At 47.2% G+C, this 18,657-nt stretch overlaps 1 protein-coding gene across 1 annotated transcript in view; it reads right to left on the reverse strand.

Annotated features, from left to right (window-relative positions):
• FLT1 (fms related receptor tyrosine kinase 1) overlaps positions 1-18,657 on the reverse strand; it is a 205,612-nt gene that overhangs the window by 24,272 nt on the left and 162,683 nt on the right. Inside the window, exons 17-20 of the mRNA XM_055426324.2 lie at positions 16,289-16,421; positions 9,209-9,313; positions 5,448-5,561; positions 3,763-3,851 (exon numbers count right to left, since the gene is read on the reverse strand). Of these exons, the coding sequence (XP_055282299.2) occupies positions 3,763-3,851; positions 5,448-5,561; positions 9,209-9,313; positions 16,289-16,421 (441 nt within the window). The remainder of the gene's footprint in view (positions 1-3,762; positions 3,852-5,447; positions 5,562-9,208; positions 9,314-16,288; positions 16,422-18,657) is intronic.

An 18,657-nucleotide genomic window follows, 5' to 3' on the forward strand; every position in this document is an offset into this window, starting at 1 on the left:
TTGAATCCAGGTCTGGCCACCTGCATTCTGTGCCCATAAGCCCTTTTCCATCCCATGTGCTATCTTGAGAAAGACGATGTGGAATGATGGGAAAGGGTCCCCAGTCAACCCGGGACCACACTTTATAATCCCCAGGGGGAGTAATAAGAGGAGGCTGCAGTTACCAATGTGTCTGGTTTCCTTGGAGAAGGAGGGAACGTGAACATTTCTTTTTCTCCCCTCCATTCAAAGATGTAGCCTGATCCTAACAAAGGCATAAAATGCCTTTCATTCTGAACTGGGCATCTGAGCCCTGGTGTGTATCCAACTCTTTCATTAAGTGTGTGACCTTGAGCAGCGAACCACCTTGCTTTTCTGGATTTCCTTTTCCACATCTGAAAAGCTCTATCATCTTATGTTTGGACTCACAGGAGTTGTTGGTTTTGGGTGGAACCAGAAAAGATGGGTATCATCTTTAGGAATTCGTCTAACTGCTGTGACTCTAGAAACAGCACTCTCAGCGGTTTCATGAGTCCACCGTGTACCTGGTTCAGGGGTGGCTGTAGGGGGGCTGGGGTTCAGAGGTGTCCCCTGAACCACCTGCACTTTGTGGCCGGGCTGGCTCCCCATCCTTCCTTGGTTTTTCCTGGAAGCATCACTACATGGGAGTGGTCCCTCCACTAGAGGGCGTAGTGGGAGCAAGCAGGAGACAGGTAAGACAGCTTCAACCCCCAAAACTGTGGAAGTGTGGAGGGTCTCTAGGCTCCTGCCCCTGGAAAGAGACCCTCTTGTGCCTGCCGAAGAAGCAGAGTTAGTCCTCAGAGTGAACCCCCGCTGCCATCCAGGTGACCTACCGGAGAGCAGGTAAAGAATGTTAACTCTGGTTACTGTATGTCCCTGAGGCAGTTTGATTTGATTCTGCTCAGTTGGGGACTGAAATTTTATTTCCCACAAGACCCTTTCCAGGACAGAAGTGGGCAGGGGAAGGTGCTGGGGTGAGAAGTTCTTGACTCTTTGGCAAAGCTCCAGGGACCATAACTCAGACTCCCCCACCCCACCCCCGCTTCCCCACTCCCCGTCAATGGTATATTTAGCTCTGCTTATTGGTAACTGTTTCTGGTAAATAAAGGTTGATTTACTGAACTTTTGGGACTCTGACAGAATCCATTGGATTTATTACAAATAACATTTAAAGATCCTAGTGAATTTATTTGGAAAATGAAATATCCCATTTCGATTCAGCCTTTTGGTTTTTCCTTCACCTTCTCTTTATATGTCTTTAGGTTCCAAATATGAAATACAGCTGTGTGTTTTCCACGAAAACACTGAGCTCCACCAACAGGGAGGTGAATCATTAAATATAGCCCAAGAAGGAAGCAGGCTCTTCAAACAAAGGACGTACGAACTCAAACGTTCCATCCTGCCCAGGTCCCTGGGGTATTCTTGCTGGCTTAGTTCTTCCTGAAGCCAGCCCAGGATTTCAGGACTGAAGAGAAGTTGTACTACTCTCAGTCCAGGGCACCATTCTCCACTTTTTCTTATGTTTTTTTCCCCTCTTCTTACCCAGGACAATGCATGGAAAAAGTATTGAAGGGACATTAGAAGAGCTGGGTTCTTTCTCCTTGACTTTATCTTTTGCCAAGTTCATGTCCTTAAGGCAATCGCTGGACTTTCTAGGCACGTCTGTGATGTGAGTGTGGACCAGCTGATCACAAAGATCCCTTTTAAGATTCTCATCATGTTATTTTTCAGTTGCTAAGTCATGTCCATCTCTTTGCAACTCCATGGGCTGCAGCACGCCAGGATTCCCTGTCCTTCACCATCTTCTGGAGTTTGCTCAAACTCATGTCCATTCAGTTGGTGATGCAATCCAACCATCTCATCCTCTGTCGTCCCCTTCTCCTCCCGCCCTCAGTCTTTCCCAGCATCAGGCTCTTTCCCAATGAATCAGTTCTTCCCATCAGGTGGCCAAAGTATTGGAGCTTCAGTTTCAGCATCAGTCCTTCCAATGAACATTCAGAGTTGATTTCCTATAGGATTAACTGGATCTCCTTGCAGTCCAAGGGATTCTCAAGAGTCTTCTCCAGCATTACAATTCAAAAGTATCAATTCTTCAGCGCTCAGCCCTCTTTATGGTCCAACTCTCACATCTGTACATGACTATTGGAAAAACCATAGCTTTGACTAGACGGACCTTTGTCAGCAAAGTGATGTCTTTGCCTTTTAATATGTCATCTAGGTTTGGGCTTCCCTGGTGGCTCAGACAGTAAAGAACTGGCCTTGCCATCATCTTTTAAGATACGAGTGACTAAGTGATTTGTGCATGTCTGAGTCTGTATGGAGAGGGGGAGGGAGAGAGAGAGGGGGGAGAGAGAAATTTATCAAGATGACGGGATATTTAGATAGATGGCTAGTGAATCTGATCTCTGTCACTGCACACAGTGGGATCAAATAGTCTCTGGGCTCACGGTAAAGAGATGTGATATATTAGCACAGAAAGAAAGATTTTTTTTTTTTGCTTCTTTGTTGTCTTCTCCTTTATTGGAGTGTCATTGCTTTACAATGTTGCATTAATTTCTGGAAAAAAAAAACTTCTTTTAAAGAAAACAGCAGAGATTGTGTTTTAAGCTTAGTCATTAATGGTGTTAACTGAAGAAAAGCACAACCTAAAAACTGTGAGTCAGGTTTACCAGTGTCTTTCTGAGGACTGTGGTCTGGGAGCAGCCTTGCGGACAGCTCTGAGGAGGTAGGGGAGGTCAGTTTACATGTGATTCTGGTGAAGACAGTGTATGCAACCCAGAACAAATGCAGGCGGAAGGCTGCTGCTAGTCCCAGGGAACAGATATCTTAGTTAATGGTTTCAGGGCTTTTCTGACTAGGAGAGAGAGCAAGATACAGGTTCCTAAATAATTTCTCCTGTGAAAATATGTGACTATCTGAAGGCCTGTTCTGCTAGTTTTCCCAGGGCACAGATTGCCTTGTTTCTCATCTCCACCTGAACTCCTTTCAGAGTGTTTTAAAGGTCAGCAAAAGATCCTCTGGAGGAGGAAATGGCAACCCACTCCAGTTTTCTTGCCTGGAAAATTCCATGGACAGAGGAACCTGGAGGGCTACCATCCATGGAGATGCAAAGAGTCGGACTCAACTGAGCGACTGAACACGAAGGTCAGCAACTGCAGTGGCTAACGACTCGGTCATTGAAGAGCCAGATGATGGCTGGCAACATCTCTTTAGCTGGCAATGGAAAAATATTTTTTCTTGTTCTATGCTATTATTTTTGTTGTTCAGTCGCTCTGGTCGTGTCTAGCTCTTTGCAACCGCATGGCCTGCAGTACATCAGGCTTCCCTGTTTTTCACCATCTCCTGTAGTTTGCTCAAACTCATGTCCATCCAGTAGGGGATGCCATCCAACCATCTTATCCTCTGTCACCCCCTTCGCCTCTTGCCTTCAATCTTTCCCAGCATCAGGGTCTTTTCCACCGAGTCAGTTCTTCCCATCAGGTGGCCAAAGTATTGGAGCTTTAGCTTCAGCATCAGTCCTTCCAATGAATATTCAGGGTTGACTTCCTTTAGGATTGACTAGTTTGATCTCCTTGCAGTCTAAGGGAATCTCAAGAGTCTCCTCCAACACCACAATTTGAAAGCATCAGTTCTTTGGTGCTCAATCTTCTTTATGATCCAACTCTCACATCTGTATATGACTATTAGACATGGCTATGCTGCTATAGCCTGAATGGAAACTCAATTCTTTGTTGAAAAATCCCCAACCCAGAAGTTCCTCACCTTGTTGAGAAAGAATAAAGCCCGTTTGCTCTTGAGATAGTTGGAGAGATTTCCATATTTGCAGTATTCAACAATCACCATCAGGGGCCCTGCAACCAAAGCAACACAAGCTCAGCCAGTCATCTGCCAGCCTTGGTAGGCCTGGAGGTCTCAAACCAACTTGTTTTTAAATTAGCCAGTTCTGGGGGAATCCCTAGTTTGGGAAGACCCCCTGGAGAAGGGAATGGCTACCCACTCCAGTACTCTTGGCTGGAGAATCCCACGGACAGAGAAACCTGATGGGATACAGTTCATAGGGTCGCAAAGGAGTTGGACATGACTTGGTGACTAACATTTTCTGGGAGATGCAACTTAGGAGTGAGATTTCTTTTTCAGTTGAACTTGAGAGAGTTTAAAAAATACAAAAGGAGTAGACATGGGGAGGAGTATGGGGAAGAAGCAGAAAAAGGAAGAGTAGTAGAAGAGAGAGAACTTTGAGGAGGGGGCGGTGCAAGGTCAGGCTCTGCCTGTGACTGGCAGCCACCCTCCCCACCCAACCTCGGGACATTGGGCCCTCCTCCCAGGTCCTGTCTGGCCTGACTTCCCTGTACCACAGCCCCCCTGGGGGCGTCTGCGTGGAGACTGCCTTAGGGCTTTCAAGATCTAAAGTGGGGATCAGCCAATTTATAAAGGAAGAGAAGATAAATATTTGAGGCTCAGTGAGCCACACAACCCTGGAGAAGGGAATGGCAACCCACTCCAGTATCCTTGCCTGGAAAATCCCATGGACAGAGGAGACTGGTGAGCTATAGTCCACGGGGTCGCAAATAGTTGGACACGACTAGAGTGACTAAGCAGCAGCAGCAGGCCACACTTCTACTCAAGTCTGCCTCTGTAGCCTGAAAGCGCCTTGGATGACACCCTTGAGTGACTGTGTTTCAACTTTACGAACACAGGGATTTGAATTTCATAACATTATCCCATGTCACAAAATATACTTCTTTTGCTCCCGCCTGTCCCCCAGCTATTTCAAATGGTCAAATGAAGCCCACAGGCTGAATGGCCGTGGTTTGCCAACTTCTGGTCAAAAGCAAGCGGGTTGGGAAGGGAGGAAACCCCAGAGCTGTACTGCGGGTCCCCGGGCGCCCTGAAGTCTTCCCCCAGGCCCCTCTGTCCTCCCCACCACTCATCCAACCAGGCTCAAGGCCTGGGGGGAAGAACAGCGTCAGGTTCTGGATCAAAGCAGACGTGGCCCCAGAAGGGCTGTGGGCCCTGCCCTGGGGGAGGTTGGAAAGGCCCATGGGAGCCTCGGTCATGACACAGCCCAGTCCCTGCACTTGACCTTGGTGGGTGAGGCCTGTCTGAAGGCCATGGCCCACCCCCGCTCCTCCTGGGATCCTGTCTGGAGCCATTCCTTCCCTTGGAGGAAGCTTCTGGAATGCCCACCTTCTGCGTTTACCTTGGCTCCCATCATGGGTGTCCTTCTGGGTCTGGTTCATTAGAACCAGACAGGTCTCAAAGGGAGTCCTATTCGGAACCTTTAAGCTAAGCATCCAGGGAATGTCAGGATGGGAGCCCCTTCCATCCTGGGACAGACTTCTCTGGACCACATCAGACCGTCTTCCAGGGGGTGGAGGGAAGGGTGGGGGGACAGAGAAGCTGCCCTGGCGTGTGAACCCGGAGAAGAGTAGCCCCCTCCTGCCTACCTCCTTGCTTGGTGCAGGCTCCCAGCAGGTTGACAACGTTCAGATGGTGGCCGATGTGGGTCAGGATCTTGAGCTCAGTCATCAGAGCCTTGTACTCACTGGCTGTGGCCCCCTCTGTGTGAGGGGCAAGGGAGAGTCAGGGCAACAGACAGTGGGGCTCTCTTCTCGAGGGCGGCCCTCCTCCCCGCGGAGGTGAGCAGCACTCAGCTCTCACTGCACCGACTTCCCCACGCTCTGCAGAAAGGCCAGTCTCCAGACTGTGTTCCTCCTCCACCCTCTTGAGCCAGCATTCTCTGCGCTACAGAGAGGCTGGAGTGGTGTGGGGTCAGTTACTGGACATCCCTCTGGGTGGACCGGGTTCCAGAGCGTCATGTGCTGACCCAGAGCTGGGCACCTGGTGGGAGCGCCCTGTGGGAGCGCCCTCCCAAGGCATCCTTCTGTCAGAACCAGGCCCAGCTAGAAGCTTCCAGGCAGGGATGCGCCCACATCCCATCTTTTTCTCACTTTCCCCACTTTGAGAATTACAAAGGAGAAGCACAGAGGGGCCTGCAAGGGCAGAGAGGCCCCTTCTGTAAACATCTCTGCTGTGTGTTATGTTTTCCCTGTAACCTCTTCCTCCCTGGAGTCCTCAAGGTTATCTCAAGTCAGGAGGGTCCATAAGCATCTGACTTCAGCTTCATTCTCAGAGATAAACAACGTCAGTCTAAGAATTAGCAGAGTCTGAAGCCTAAATTAACTTTGTCCCGTCTGTCTGTTCTTATTGATTAACTTATAAAGCATTAACAAATTTCAAATTATGTTTAGAAGTTTAAGTCATATTGGCTTGCTGTAAAATATTTCAACAATATGATGTTTATGGAGTAAAAAGTGAAAGTCATCCCAATCCAGTTACATTTTTTTTTAAAAAAAGAAATCCAGTTACGTTTTTAGAAGTAACCACTGTTAATCACTTGGAGTTTCAGACCGTTTTCTATGCATTTATAAATATATGTACTCAATCAAAAGTCTTTTTTGTTTGTTTACATAAATGGGATCATATATAAAAGTATAAAAGCAAATTTGATGTATATAATTTGCTTTCCCCCCTTTTAAATGTGATGGACTTTTCTCATCTTTTAAATTGATTAATGGCATTCCTGACATTTAGATGGCCTACAGTTGTGTTTTGTTTTTGCCATTACAAATATTCTTTAATAAACAGCCTGTGATCTTTGTGCCTGTGTGTGTTTCTGTAGGATAGTCCTAGAAGTGAGTGGAAGGCTGTGCATTTCACATTGTAGTGGATATTGGAATGGAATTTCATAAGCACAAGTCATTTTTTAATAATAACCAGATAAACACTAGAAGCCTCCCAGTGGAGTTGGGATTGGCTCAGAGTAGATGCTCAACAAATATTCGTTAAACAAATAAACAACATGATTACTCTTCTCATCTCAGACATGGGCTTAAGGCCCAGAAAGGTTAAAGGTTTTGCTCAAGGGCACTTTGAAAGAGCTTCTGAGTCATGGCCTTTGTTTGACCTTCTGCCTTTCCAGTGTCTCCTAGAAACAGATAACCAACCAACTTAAACAAGAAACCCTGAATGAAAATAGTGTTTTAGTGATGTTATATAGTGGGTGACTTGGCAATCTCTTGCAGTCAAGGCTGCTGGCTTAAAAAAAGTGATAAGCCTTTATTAAAATATTACACATACTATTTTTGTATTGCATAGAACAGATTCTCTGGACCTTTAAAGAAAATCTCAAGTCAGAATTTCCCCCACAAATTCACCCTTTCGCGCCCTGATGCCCCTTTGGCACAGAGGGAAAACCAGGTTCTTTGGCTCAGATTTTCCACTTATAGGCAGGGCCATGGCTTTACTCTTGGGCCTGTAATAGACAAGCATGGGCAGCCATTCCTCAGCTAGTTTTGTCTCCTTGTGTGTGGTCGTGTGGTCGTAAGCAGGGAGACAAAACCAGCTAAGGAATAAGATGCTTTCAGATTTAGTGTCAGCTTATCTCAAGGCTGGATACCAGCTTGCCTCAACACAGACCAGAACCATTTTCAGGATTTTGGAGCAATGGCTCATTTCTGGAAGGCGGCTCTTCTGTAGCACTGAGGTGTGTGTGTCGGGGGATGAGCCTTGCCCCCGAGCGCTGAGCTCTTACTTTTGCACAGCTGAGTTGTGTGGCCTTGCAGGGGCTACTTAACCTTTCTGGACGCTGGTTCTCTGTCTGCAAACTGAGATAATAAAATCTACCTCACAGAAGCTGTAGACAGAAAAATAAGAAAAGTGACAATGTCATGCAATTCAAACTACTATAGTAGCTACTATAGGGTTGGCCAGAAAGTTCGTTTGGGTTTTTCCATAACCCAATACCTAGTCTGGTGCTTTCTCGCATAGAAGACGTGTTGATGCCTTTTCTCTTTAGACCCTGGGATTGGGGGTGTCCAGCGTGGGGTGCTGGAATGCAGGAATTCTCTCAGAAATGCCTGTGATCATCTGGGTAGTTCCCCTTGAACAAGTCCTCCTGTTTCATGGATGCAAAACTCCTTTTTTTCTGGCTACCTTCAGGCTCTTTGCAGAGCTTTATCAGGGCTGTCACTCGACAGCCTTTTGAAGTGGAAAATATCACCACACGGGGCTTTTTGCAGTGACAGTGTCAGCGCTGGATGAAGGTGAAGGCTTTGCCACCCCCACCCAGCGAGTGGGTCTCTCAGCTGGACTCTTTGCCAGCTACCTGCTTGGCTGAGTGCAGAGCTTCCTGTGCCTGAAAACCCCCTGGCAATGTGTCAGCGACGTTGGAAAGCTGAAAACTACCCTGTGGGCTTTCAGTCCTGTTTCTTTCGGTTTGGGAAACTTAAAGTGCATCAAAGTAACATGACAATTTCATCACAACGAAGAAATGCTTTCTGCACTTTAAAGCAGAGGTCCCCAGCCTTTTTGGCACCAGGGGCCAGTTTTGTGGAAGGTAATTTTTCCATGGACTGGGGGCAGGGGGCGGAGATGGTTTCAGGATGACTCATGTGCATCACATTTATTAGGCACTTTATTTGTATTATTACTACATCGGCTCCACCTTAGATCATCAGGCGATAGATTCTGGAGGTTGGGGACCCCTGCAGTGGGGAGCTGTGTTTCTTGGAGATGTTTGGTTTATGAGGTTTTCATTTTCACTCTGCCTTAGGGTGGTGGTCGTAAATGGCATTGTCATGTGACCCACCCCTCAGTGCTTCACAGAGTGATAATATCGTCAACATAGAAAGATAATTCATTTATTTGTTTTTAAATCTCTATAGAGGAAATAAATGTTTTATGGACAGGACTTGATGCTATAAAATAGCTTGACGTTCTGATCAACTCAGTTGTTCTAGCTTCTTCGTCTTTATAGTGAGCTCAAGCCCCAGCTGAGCCTTTGAGATCTAGACATACAGCCAAGTTTCCATTGTAATGTCATAGGGGACCACTCCAAAAATTCATACCTGTGGTTACTGTGAGCTTAGGTCCCTGGTAGCCTAGAAGAGTCTGAGATGTGGTAGGAGCAACATCTTTGACAGAAATCACTTTCCCATGGATACTGCTGGACTGTTTCACTTACAAGGTTTATTTTGAGCTCTTGGTGGCCTCATGGAAAGCTCCAGAGGTCAAGGGTCTTCCAGCAGAAGAAAGTTATGTGGCTAGAGCAGACACGGCCTCTGTCTGTTGCTAGGCCACATTCCACTAGTACGAACACATAGGGAACAATATGGGGAAGTCGAAAGCCCAATTAGAGCATCCATACCTTTCAGCATCTTTACAGCCACAGTGCGGCAGGTGGGTGATTTCTTGATGCCGAATGCCGATGCTTGCACCACTTTTCCGAAAGCCCCTCTTCCGAGTGACTTGCCTACAGTGGAAAGAAGATGTTGGTTTGTTTGTCAAGCCAGCAGTATCAGTTTAAGTCTATTTCAGGAAGAAAGGGACTTTTCCCTATGTGTGTATGTGTGGCATGTAGCTTTGAAGCGAATCTCCAATGAACAGCCCCAAATGAGTTAGGGACACATTTATGTGGTATTTTCCTTCCAACTCTTTACTGCACTTCCATGTGGCCCCTGACCTGTACAGCGAGGCTAGGACCTTTGAGGACATTTGGGGCAGCTGTATGGCCCATTTTCTTTTACAAAGTCCTTCTCCAGGGGGAGAGGCTACCGAATCTGCGGTTGGTTTTTTCCATCGTCTGATAACATCATTACCACAAAAATTCCCCTATGTTTAAACTAAACCCCTTTTCTTGCCACTTAAGCTTATTTCTTCTGACCCGTGTTTCAGCAAAGGGAACAAACTGACAAGGGTGGTTACTGCTATTGGCTACAATGATGCTTCAGAGCTACCAAAAAATCACTTAAGTCATTTCTCAGACTTCTTTGCCAAGCAGAATATCCTCTGTATTTTTAAAGTGCCTTTACAAGATGATTACAAATCTTTGTGGGTCAAAACATGTGCCCCTCAAGCCCGGGTAGCAATTTGTTTCAACCACAGAGAGGTGGTTGCCAAGTGCAGAAACCAAGTGTGAGGTTTCATTCACGGTTCCCCAGTGGTATGCTGTGCTCTAATGACTGCTAGCACATTTGTTTGTTTCCCTCACCCTTGAGTGAGACCACTTGACTCAAAGGGGCAAGGACCATGCCTGAATCTTCTCGGAACCTGGTGCATGGGGCATCAGGGTCCCTGTGCATTAGTACAGAAGGGAGAGGTGCATTTGGGAGTTTGTGAGATGCTCAAACCAAGTCTCTTACAGTCCTGAGTTAACCAGAGGGGCCCGTGGGCTGCATAGATGAACAGTGCTTGTGAGGAGGGCACCTCCCCGCTTTTCTATCAGTGCTTCCTTCTGCATCTCCAGGACACACGTCGCTGACTCCAACCTGTCCCACAGGAAACCAGTATCCCTCAGTCGTCATATGGCAGGAGAAAGAGTGAGTCAAAGAAGTCACCTTTTGTTGGTTCTTTGGGGGCAGAGCTGTGGAGTAGGGGAAGCCAACAAAATGCTTGATGAAAATTAAATCCTGGTTCAGTTCAGTTCACTTCAGTCACACAGTCATGTCCTACTCTGTGCTACTTTATGGACTGCAGCACGCCAGGCCTCCCTGTCCATCACCAACTCCTGGAGTTTACTCAAACTCATGTCCATCGAGTCGGTGATGCCATCCAACCGTCTCATCCTCTGTCGTCCCCTTCTCCTCCCACCTTCAATCTTTCCCAGCAACAGGGTCTTTTCCAGTGAGTCAGCTCTTCACATCAGGTGGCCAAAGTATTGGAGTTTCAGCTTCAACATCAGTCCTTCCAATGAATATTCAGGGCTGATTTCCTTTAGAATGGACTGGTTGGATCTCCTTTCGGTCCAAGGGACTCTCAGTTCAAGAGCATCAATTCTGCTGCCCTCAACTTTCTTTGTAGTCCAACTCTCATATCCATACATGACCACTGGAAAAACCATAGCCTTGACTAGATGCACCTTTGTTGGCAAAGTAATGTTTCTGGTAGTCAGTGTTAATTTAACACAGCACCTCTGGTCCCACTTCTTTCTCAGGCTGTTCTGATAATGTGTTTTCAGTGAGCTAACTTTCCTCCCTCCCTTCCTTCCCAAAGGACACAGTTGTTGTTTGTTAAGATTCCTGGAAAGTTTGTAATGAAGCTCTCCTTGTCCTCATCCTACCAGAACCTCTGTATTTGCATGCATACCTCCTCAATAACAAAGTGTCCTCACCTGCCTCAACTTAGAGTCTTCCACTGCCCACCCCCCAGCATCCAGTAAGGACGTGGGAAGAGTTTGGTCACCAGCATCATCAGAGGCGTCTCCCTGCCTGGGTCTCACAGGAACGCTGGTGAGATGACACACCTCCCCGGGTCAGAGGGGCACCTGTCGTGCTGACAGAGATCCTCCTCCCAAGGCATGCTCATGGGCCGGGATGCAGTCTCTGCTTCCTTCTTCAGATCAAAGTGTCCAAGAAATAGTGAAATCAGGGCTTCTCTCTTGCATACAAGAGTGTCAAGTGGACCCTGAAATGGGATACGGGGAGCATGCTGGCAGATGCCTTCCCCAGATTTGTAAAAATTGGTGTTTTCTGATTAAAGGCTTAATCCTTGCTCTCATAGGGTAAAAGAACACCTTTTCTTCTGCATCACCGTCTATTGTCTCCTGTGAAAACTGTCCTGAGCCTGAGACAGGTAACGAGCATCTCTGTCTTGGGTACCTGTCCACAGACTCCTGCTTGTCTGGGGCAGGCGGCGTCCTTTTCATCCTCACACCTCCAGCCCCCACACATTCCCTTCTTTGTCAGCACAAAACACTTCCCATCTTCCAACGGGAAGGTGCCCGGTCAGACATGATCTCAACTTCTGTGAGTTGAGAACTTTGCCTTGACCAGTGAAGACGAGCCCGTTCTCACTTGACTTCCTTCAGATTTTTCATTTATTCTCTTGGAAGCTGACTGTCCCCTCATGAAACAGCCTGAAGCTCTTACAGGCTCTTTAATCGTCTGATACATCGCAGTCCTCTGGCGGACCCACAATTCCAGCATCAGGGGAGCCCTGCCACGCTGGAGTTGATCTCGCTTGGTCCTTCTTTTCCCTTAAAATCCTCCTTGGTGCTACCTGGATGCCACTAGCTAGCTTGGAAAAGTTGCTGCGTCATTGTTACGGAAAGGAATACTACTGGCATCTCCTCTGAGGGGGACTGGGTAGGGTCCCTGGACATGGAGGGTGGTTGGGGGAGAGCAGGACAGCCTGGAGCTGAGCCCTTCTTGGCATCCAGGCTAGTCTTCCAGGAGGCAGAAGCAGCCCAGGCTCAAGCCACTCACCAGATTTCAGACATCCTGTGTGCCTTCCCATGGTAGGTAATTCTGACTTTATCTTCCAATGGGAAGATCCCCTGTTTGACATGATCTCAACTTCTGTGATAAATATATAGGAGTTGAATTTTCTCCCAGGTTTGGTGAGGAATCACTAATAAAACAAGTTTCTTTAGTTCTGGATTCCAGGAATTTCAATGGTAGCAATACTCTGGACCCAAGCCCCAGCCCTATCTGTCTCTCTGCTGCTGCTGCTGCATCACTTCAGTCATGTCTGACTCTGTGTGACCCCACAGACAGAAGCCCACCAGGGTCCCCCATCCCTGGGATTCTCCAGGCAAGAACACTGGAGTGGGTTGCCATTTCCTTCTCCATCTGTCTCTCAGATGCTATCAATTCCAGCTTCTCTCACCAGGGCTGTGGGTTGTAATCCAGAGAGAGGACGCAGCTGAAATCAGAAGCCATTTGGTCTGTGTGTTTCTCTATATTTGTAACCCATTATAACTCTTGCGTCAAACCAGCTTTTCATCCATCCAGACATCATTTTGGTTACTTTCACTTGTCAGACGTGACTTCAGATTGTTCTCTGTCATCTACTTGGCTTAAGAAACAGACACATCTTGGGCCTCTCTGCTCCCATAGAAGGGGGACAAGGCTTCCTCAGGCCCTTGGAGCCATACTCGGCACTGAAAGGCTGAGCTGGTCTGTCTGACACACTTACTCTCAGCCATCAGAGACACTCGCATGCATATCAGCTGGATCATTGCATCTAGTGACTCTGGGAGGGAAGAGAACTATAAGATCTCTAGCAAGGAGCATCTTCTGAAATGGGCTTATCTAAACCCACAGAGCCCCAGGGGGAATTCTGGTTCACAGTCTACCTCGATGGGCCATCAAGGATCATAGTGGAACTAAGATCACGGCATCTGGTCCCATCACTTCATGGGAAATAGATGGGGAAACAGTGGAAACAGTGTCAGACTTTATTTTGGGGGGCTCCAAAATCACTGCGGATGCTGATTGCAGCCATGAAATTAAAAGACGCTTACTCCTTGGAAGGAAAGTTATGACCAACCTAGACAGCATATTAAAAAGCAGAGACATTACTTTGCCAACCAAGGCCCGTCTAATCAAGGCTATGGTTTTTCCACTGGTCATGTATGGATGTGAGAGTTGGACTGTGAAGAAGGCTGCTCGCCGAAGAATTGATGATTTTGAACTGTGGTGCTGGAGAAGACTTTTGAGAGTCCCTTGGACTGCAAGGAGATCCAACCAGTCCATTCTAAAGGAGATCAATCCTGGGTGTTCATTGGAAGGACTGATGCTAAAGCTGAAACTCCAATATTTTGGCCACCTCATGGAAAAGGACTCACTGGAAAAGACTCTGATGCTGGGAGGGATTGGGGGCAGGAGGAGAAGGGGACGACAGAGGATGAGATGGCTGGATGGCATCACCGACTTGATGGACATGAGTTTGAGTGAACTCCACGAGTTGGTGATGGTCAGGGAGGCCTGGCGTGCTGTGATTCATGGGGTCGCAAAGAGTCGGACACGACTGAGCGACTGAACTGAACTGACTGAACTGAACTGAGGCAAAGGAATGAAGGAATGGGACAGAAAGCTCTCGCATCCTGTACAGAAGAAGCGTGCCTGCTTGTGACTAATACCTCTGGAAAGCAGTGTGGCCTGAGAATGGCTTACAGTTGTGGGAAAATTATCGCATGTTCCTGCCAAGGTCACTGGGGGTGGAGGGGTCTGGGCCGGCTGCCATATAATTTAGATCTACAGAAGGAACTCATCTGGGGTACCACCTGCCCCAAACTAGTCTAAATTTAGTTGATCCCCACAGTGTCCCCATCAGCAGCCATTGCTGGCTTTCGCCTGTCTTTCCAGCTTTTTTTTTAACTGATTTTTTTTTTTTTAACTGATTTCCAATTTTCTCCCCCAAGCCAAACAGCACATACTCTTGCGGCCCAAGTCTTCTTTCTCATATAGGGAGAAATAAAGGTGGAATCAAGCCCAAGAGAATAAGAAAATCCCTCTGTCCCCTCCCCCTCCCCCCATACAGTCTGCGTGTGGGGGAGGGGAAGCTTTGCAACTGCATTGTAACAAATGCTCTACCCCGAGTAACAAGCAAGCGCCACTGGCTCCAAGATCTCTCTTCCTAGTTCCAAATACTAATGATTCTGGCACACACAGCGGGGAGTGGAAAACTTTCAGAAGCCACTGTGAGTATCTGGACAGGAGTCTTGGAGGCTCCTGTTGCTCTGTAGCTCCTGGGCTGAAGAGGAAAGTGCATTGTGACCTCTGAGCTGGAGGGACTTGGGGGCTGAGCTGGAGGGAAAGCATGTTACCTGGTGTTGACAGCATCCCCGTTACCTAGGAAACAACAATCTTCCCTTTCTGTCAGCGGAGCATAAACATGAAAGAGAAGGGCTTTTTTCTCTGTGTTGGCCATTTCAGACACCCAGGGAAATTAGAAGAATGTAACTTATAGATTCGTGCGATGGGGATTTTTGATCCTCAGTTGTGCCAAGCACCAGCTCTTTCACCAAATACTCGGTTTCCCTGCACCTCCCCATTCTGAATTGTGTTCCAGGTCACCACTTTCTAATATTTTTTAAAAATTTATTTATTTTTAAATGGATAATAAGCACTTTACAATTCTGTGTTGGTTTATGCCATACAGCAACATGAAGCAGCCATAGATGTACTTGTGTCCTCTCTTTGAACCTCCCTCCGAGCCCCTACTCCATCCCACTCCTCCAGGTTGTCACAGAGCACCAGGCTGAGCTCCCTGCATCCTACGGTAAATTCCCACTAGTTGTCTATTTTATACATGGTAATATATGGATTTCCCGCTGCTCTCAATTTGTCCCACCCTTTCCTTTTCCTGCTGTGTCCACAAGTCTATCTCTATGTCTGCAACTCCACTGCTGCCCCGTGAATAGGCTCATCAGTGCCATCTTTCTAGATTCCATATATATGTGTTAATACATAATTTTTGGGTTTCCCTGACTCAGATGGTAAAGAATCTGCCCTCAATGCCGGAGACACGGGTTCAGTCCCTGGGTTGGAAAGATCCCCTGGAGAAGGGAATGGCTATCCACTCCAGTATTCTTGCCTGGGAAATCCCATGGACAGAGGAGCCTGGCAGGCTAAAGTCCATGGGATCGGGGCTTCCCAGGCAGTGCTAGGGGTAAAGAACCCACCTGCCAATATAGGAGATGTAAGAGACGTGGTTTCAATCCCGGGTGAGGAAGATCCCCTGGAGGAGGACATGGCAACCCACTCCAAAATTCTTGCCTGGAGAATCTCATGGACAGAGAAGCCTAGAGGGCTACAGTCCACAGGGTTGCAAAGAGTTGGACAAAACTGAAGTGACGTAGCATGTATGATACTTGTTTTCCTCTTTTTGACTTACTTCACTCTGTGTAACAGGCTCTTGGTTCATCCACCTCACTAGAACTGACGCATTCATTCCTTTTAACGGCTCGGTAATATTCCATCGTATGTATGTACGACAACTTCTTTATCCATTCATCTGTCGATGGACCTCTAGGTTGCTTCCATGTCTTGGCTACTGTAAATAGTGCTGCGATGAACATTGGGGCACATGTTCACCACTTTCTCATCCACAGAAGTTTTGTTATTTAACAGTGCCTGTAAGACACTGCTGAAACTAATCGCTTCCTTCCCCTTCACTTTATCTGCTCTCGTGTCTGTGTCCTTCTCCCTTAGAGGGGTTGGACTCAAGCACCTTTGCATCCCTACCACTGAGATGGGTGTCAGCTGCTCGGTGAAGATGCCTGATGACTGTTGAAAGAAGGGACAGGTGCTGCCTGGTCCCCTTGATCTGCTGTCTCACCATTCCAGAGAAGTCTTTATCTCTGTGTCGGTCTCCCTTGCTGGTTTTTGAGCAACTAGAGGGTAGAATCCTGCATCTAGTTACTTCGGCTTCCCTCAGAGCACTGTGTTCTGTGGGCAGTGGGTGGCTGGCACAGGTTTAGGAGTGCAGGGAGCAAATACATTACCCAGCTTCAGTCTCTCCCGGGCAAACTCCCACTTGCTGGCATCATACGGGAGTCGATCGCACTGCTCATCCAGGGGAACTTCATCTGGGTCCATGATAATCGACAGGTAGTCGGCTTTAATCTCAGAAGACGACTAAGGAATAAAGAGATCTCAGAGTCACCAACCAGGGAACAGCTTAAACCCAGATATGTAATGTAAAACAGTACTTGGCAGCATCAGCTCCTATTTTGGTTCGTTGGGTTGAAACCACATGGTCGGGAGCAGGACGTGCCCTCTGCATGCACATAGATGCATCTCACACAAGCATGCAATTTCCATCAAGCCACTCCCCTTATTCTTTTCACAGTGAGTTTCTCTGGTACCCCCTCCACTGTCCTGTCTCGGACCAAATGCACTCAGATTCTACAGTGACCTTAATGCTTTTTCTTAAACAGTGATCAGAGACTCCCTGGTGGCTCAGGGGTAGAGAATCCACCTGCCACATCAGGAGATGTGGGTTGATCCCTGGGTGGGGAAGATCCCCTGGAGAAGGGAAGGGCAGCCCACTCCAGTATTCTCGCCTGGGAAATTCCATGAACAGAGGAGCCTGGTGGGCTACAGTCATGGGGTCACAAAGAGTCGGACAGGACTTAGCGACTAAACCACCACAAAGCAGTGATCACATAATAATAATTCTCCGAAAAAATGCAAAGTATTTTAATAAAATCATTCCAAACAATGACTATAAATAACTTTCCATGGTCATGCTGCAGGAATACGCATGGCAGATGGGTCAGCAGTGGGTTGTGGCTTTTCTGCATTTGTAAGAAAGGCTAAAGAGGCCAAGTAAACCCAGGGTCCCTGGGATGGTGGAGAAGTGCGTTTCATATGAAGTGGTTAAAGACACCCAGAAGGCCCCTTGGTTGCTGCAGCAACCTGAAAAGGCTAGAGTGAGATTAGAATAAGATCTACCTGGAGGAGTTACAGGAAAAGGGTTCTGAGCTCAGAACTTAAACACCAAACAGGCAGCCCATCTGAAGGAATAATATAAAGGAATCCACCAGCAAGTAGGCTCCACAAGTTTCCTGGTGACCAAAATTTTGAGAGTCCCTATTCAGATGGACTGGATTCATCTGAACTGTTTGAGTATTTACATTAAAATTCATGTAAAATGCAAGGTTTTTCAGCACATTGCAAGTTTATATATTTAGCATACATAGCTGTGACTCACAGGCAGGAAAAAGATGAAAAAAAAAAGGAAAAATGTACAAAAAGAAAATAGATTTGTCTTCAGTGAGAAATTGAGGTTAAGAAATAGTAAATATTTGCTATAAACAAAATTAAAAAAAATAGAAGTTGGTTATTTCAAAGGCAAAGGGGTAAGACTTATATACGGCTATATTCCAAGTTCTCTCGGCCACTGGTATATAATAAGATGTCAAATAAATAAGGTGGCACCTACCTTCTAGTGCTTGTTTTATCTTGGTGATGCAAATGAAGCCCAGAACATACCCTTTATTTCAGATCATATGTAACCGGATTTACATTTACTGTGTTAGGTTCACATTCACGGGTAATATACCCTGTTCATATTCATTAATTGTAGAATTGACTGCATTTCCGTAGGCAGGACAGAAAAGAAGCATGCTTGCCCATAGAGGCTGGGTTTTGACAACTCTTGTCTAGAAGTTACTTACACTTCATTGAAATGAGTTTAGGGCCCTTCCTTTCTGTGCATTTCCCTAAACAGGATCAGAGTTGAGCAGAGAAGACAAACCTCCCCATCCATTCGACTTCACACCCGCCCACATTCTTTAGCCCTGACTCACCCCGTCCTGGACTGTCACAGCTCACCTCATCCATCACTCGCAATCTGCCTCTTTCTCACAAAAATTATCACTGAAATGTGTGACAGATAGCTCAGGGCAGGAAGATTGCCTGGCCTCCATAAAGAGTGGAAAATGGAGACAGATAGGGAGCACGTTTGTCATGAGCTGCGTTCGCCAGCATAGTAGACTGGGGGGCCCACTTAAAGACGCTAGTGCAAGGCTGCAGGGCTGGACAGGAATGTTCTTTCCCACACCAGGGTGCTGGGTGCTCATGAGTGGCATGGATGGAGTCATGGATGACTCCAGCTCTCAGTGTGCGCGATAGCCAAGGTCACGAGACACGATCTCCAGTCTTCCAAGAGCACAGGAAGAGCTGCAGCCCAGCCAGGAACAGCTTGGGTCCTGTGGGAGGCTGAGAGAGGTGGGCAGGGGTAGTGACCAAGCCAGGGGAGCAGCCCACGGAAAACAGTCTGCCCACGTGGCACCTGAGGAATCCTATGGTTTGTCTTAAGGCAGATGAGGGGAGATACCCAACAGACCTTCAGGAAGGGCTTTGAGAC

This window comes from Moschus berezovskii, chromosome 13 (assembly GCF_049115385.1).
Source record: "Moschus berezovskii isolate FMDL1 chromosome 13, NW_MosBer_1.0, whole genome shotgun sequence".
In the NCBI taxonomy this organism is placed as follows: Eukaryota; Metazoa; Chordata; class Mammalia; order Artiodactyla; family Moschidae; genus Moschus; species Moschus berezovskii.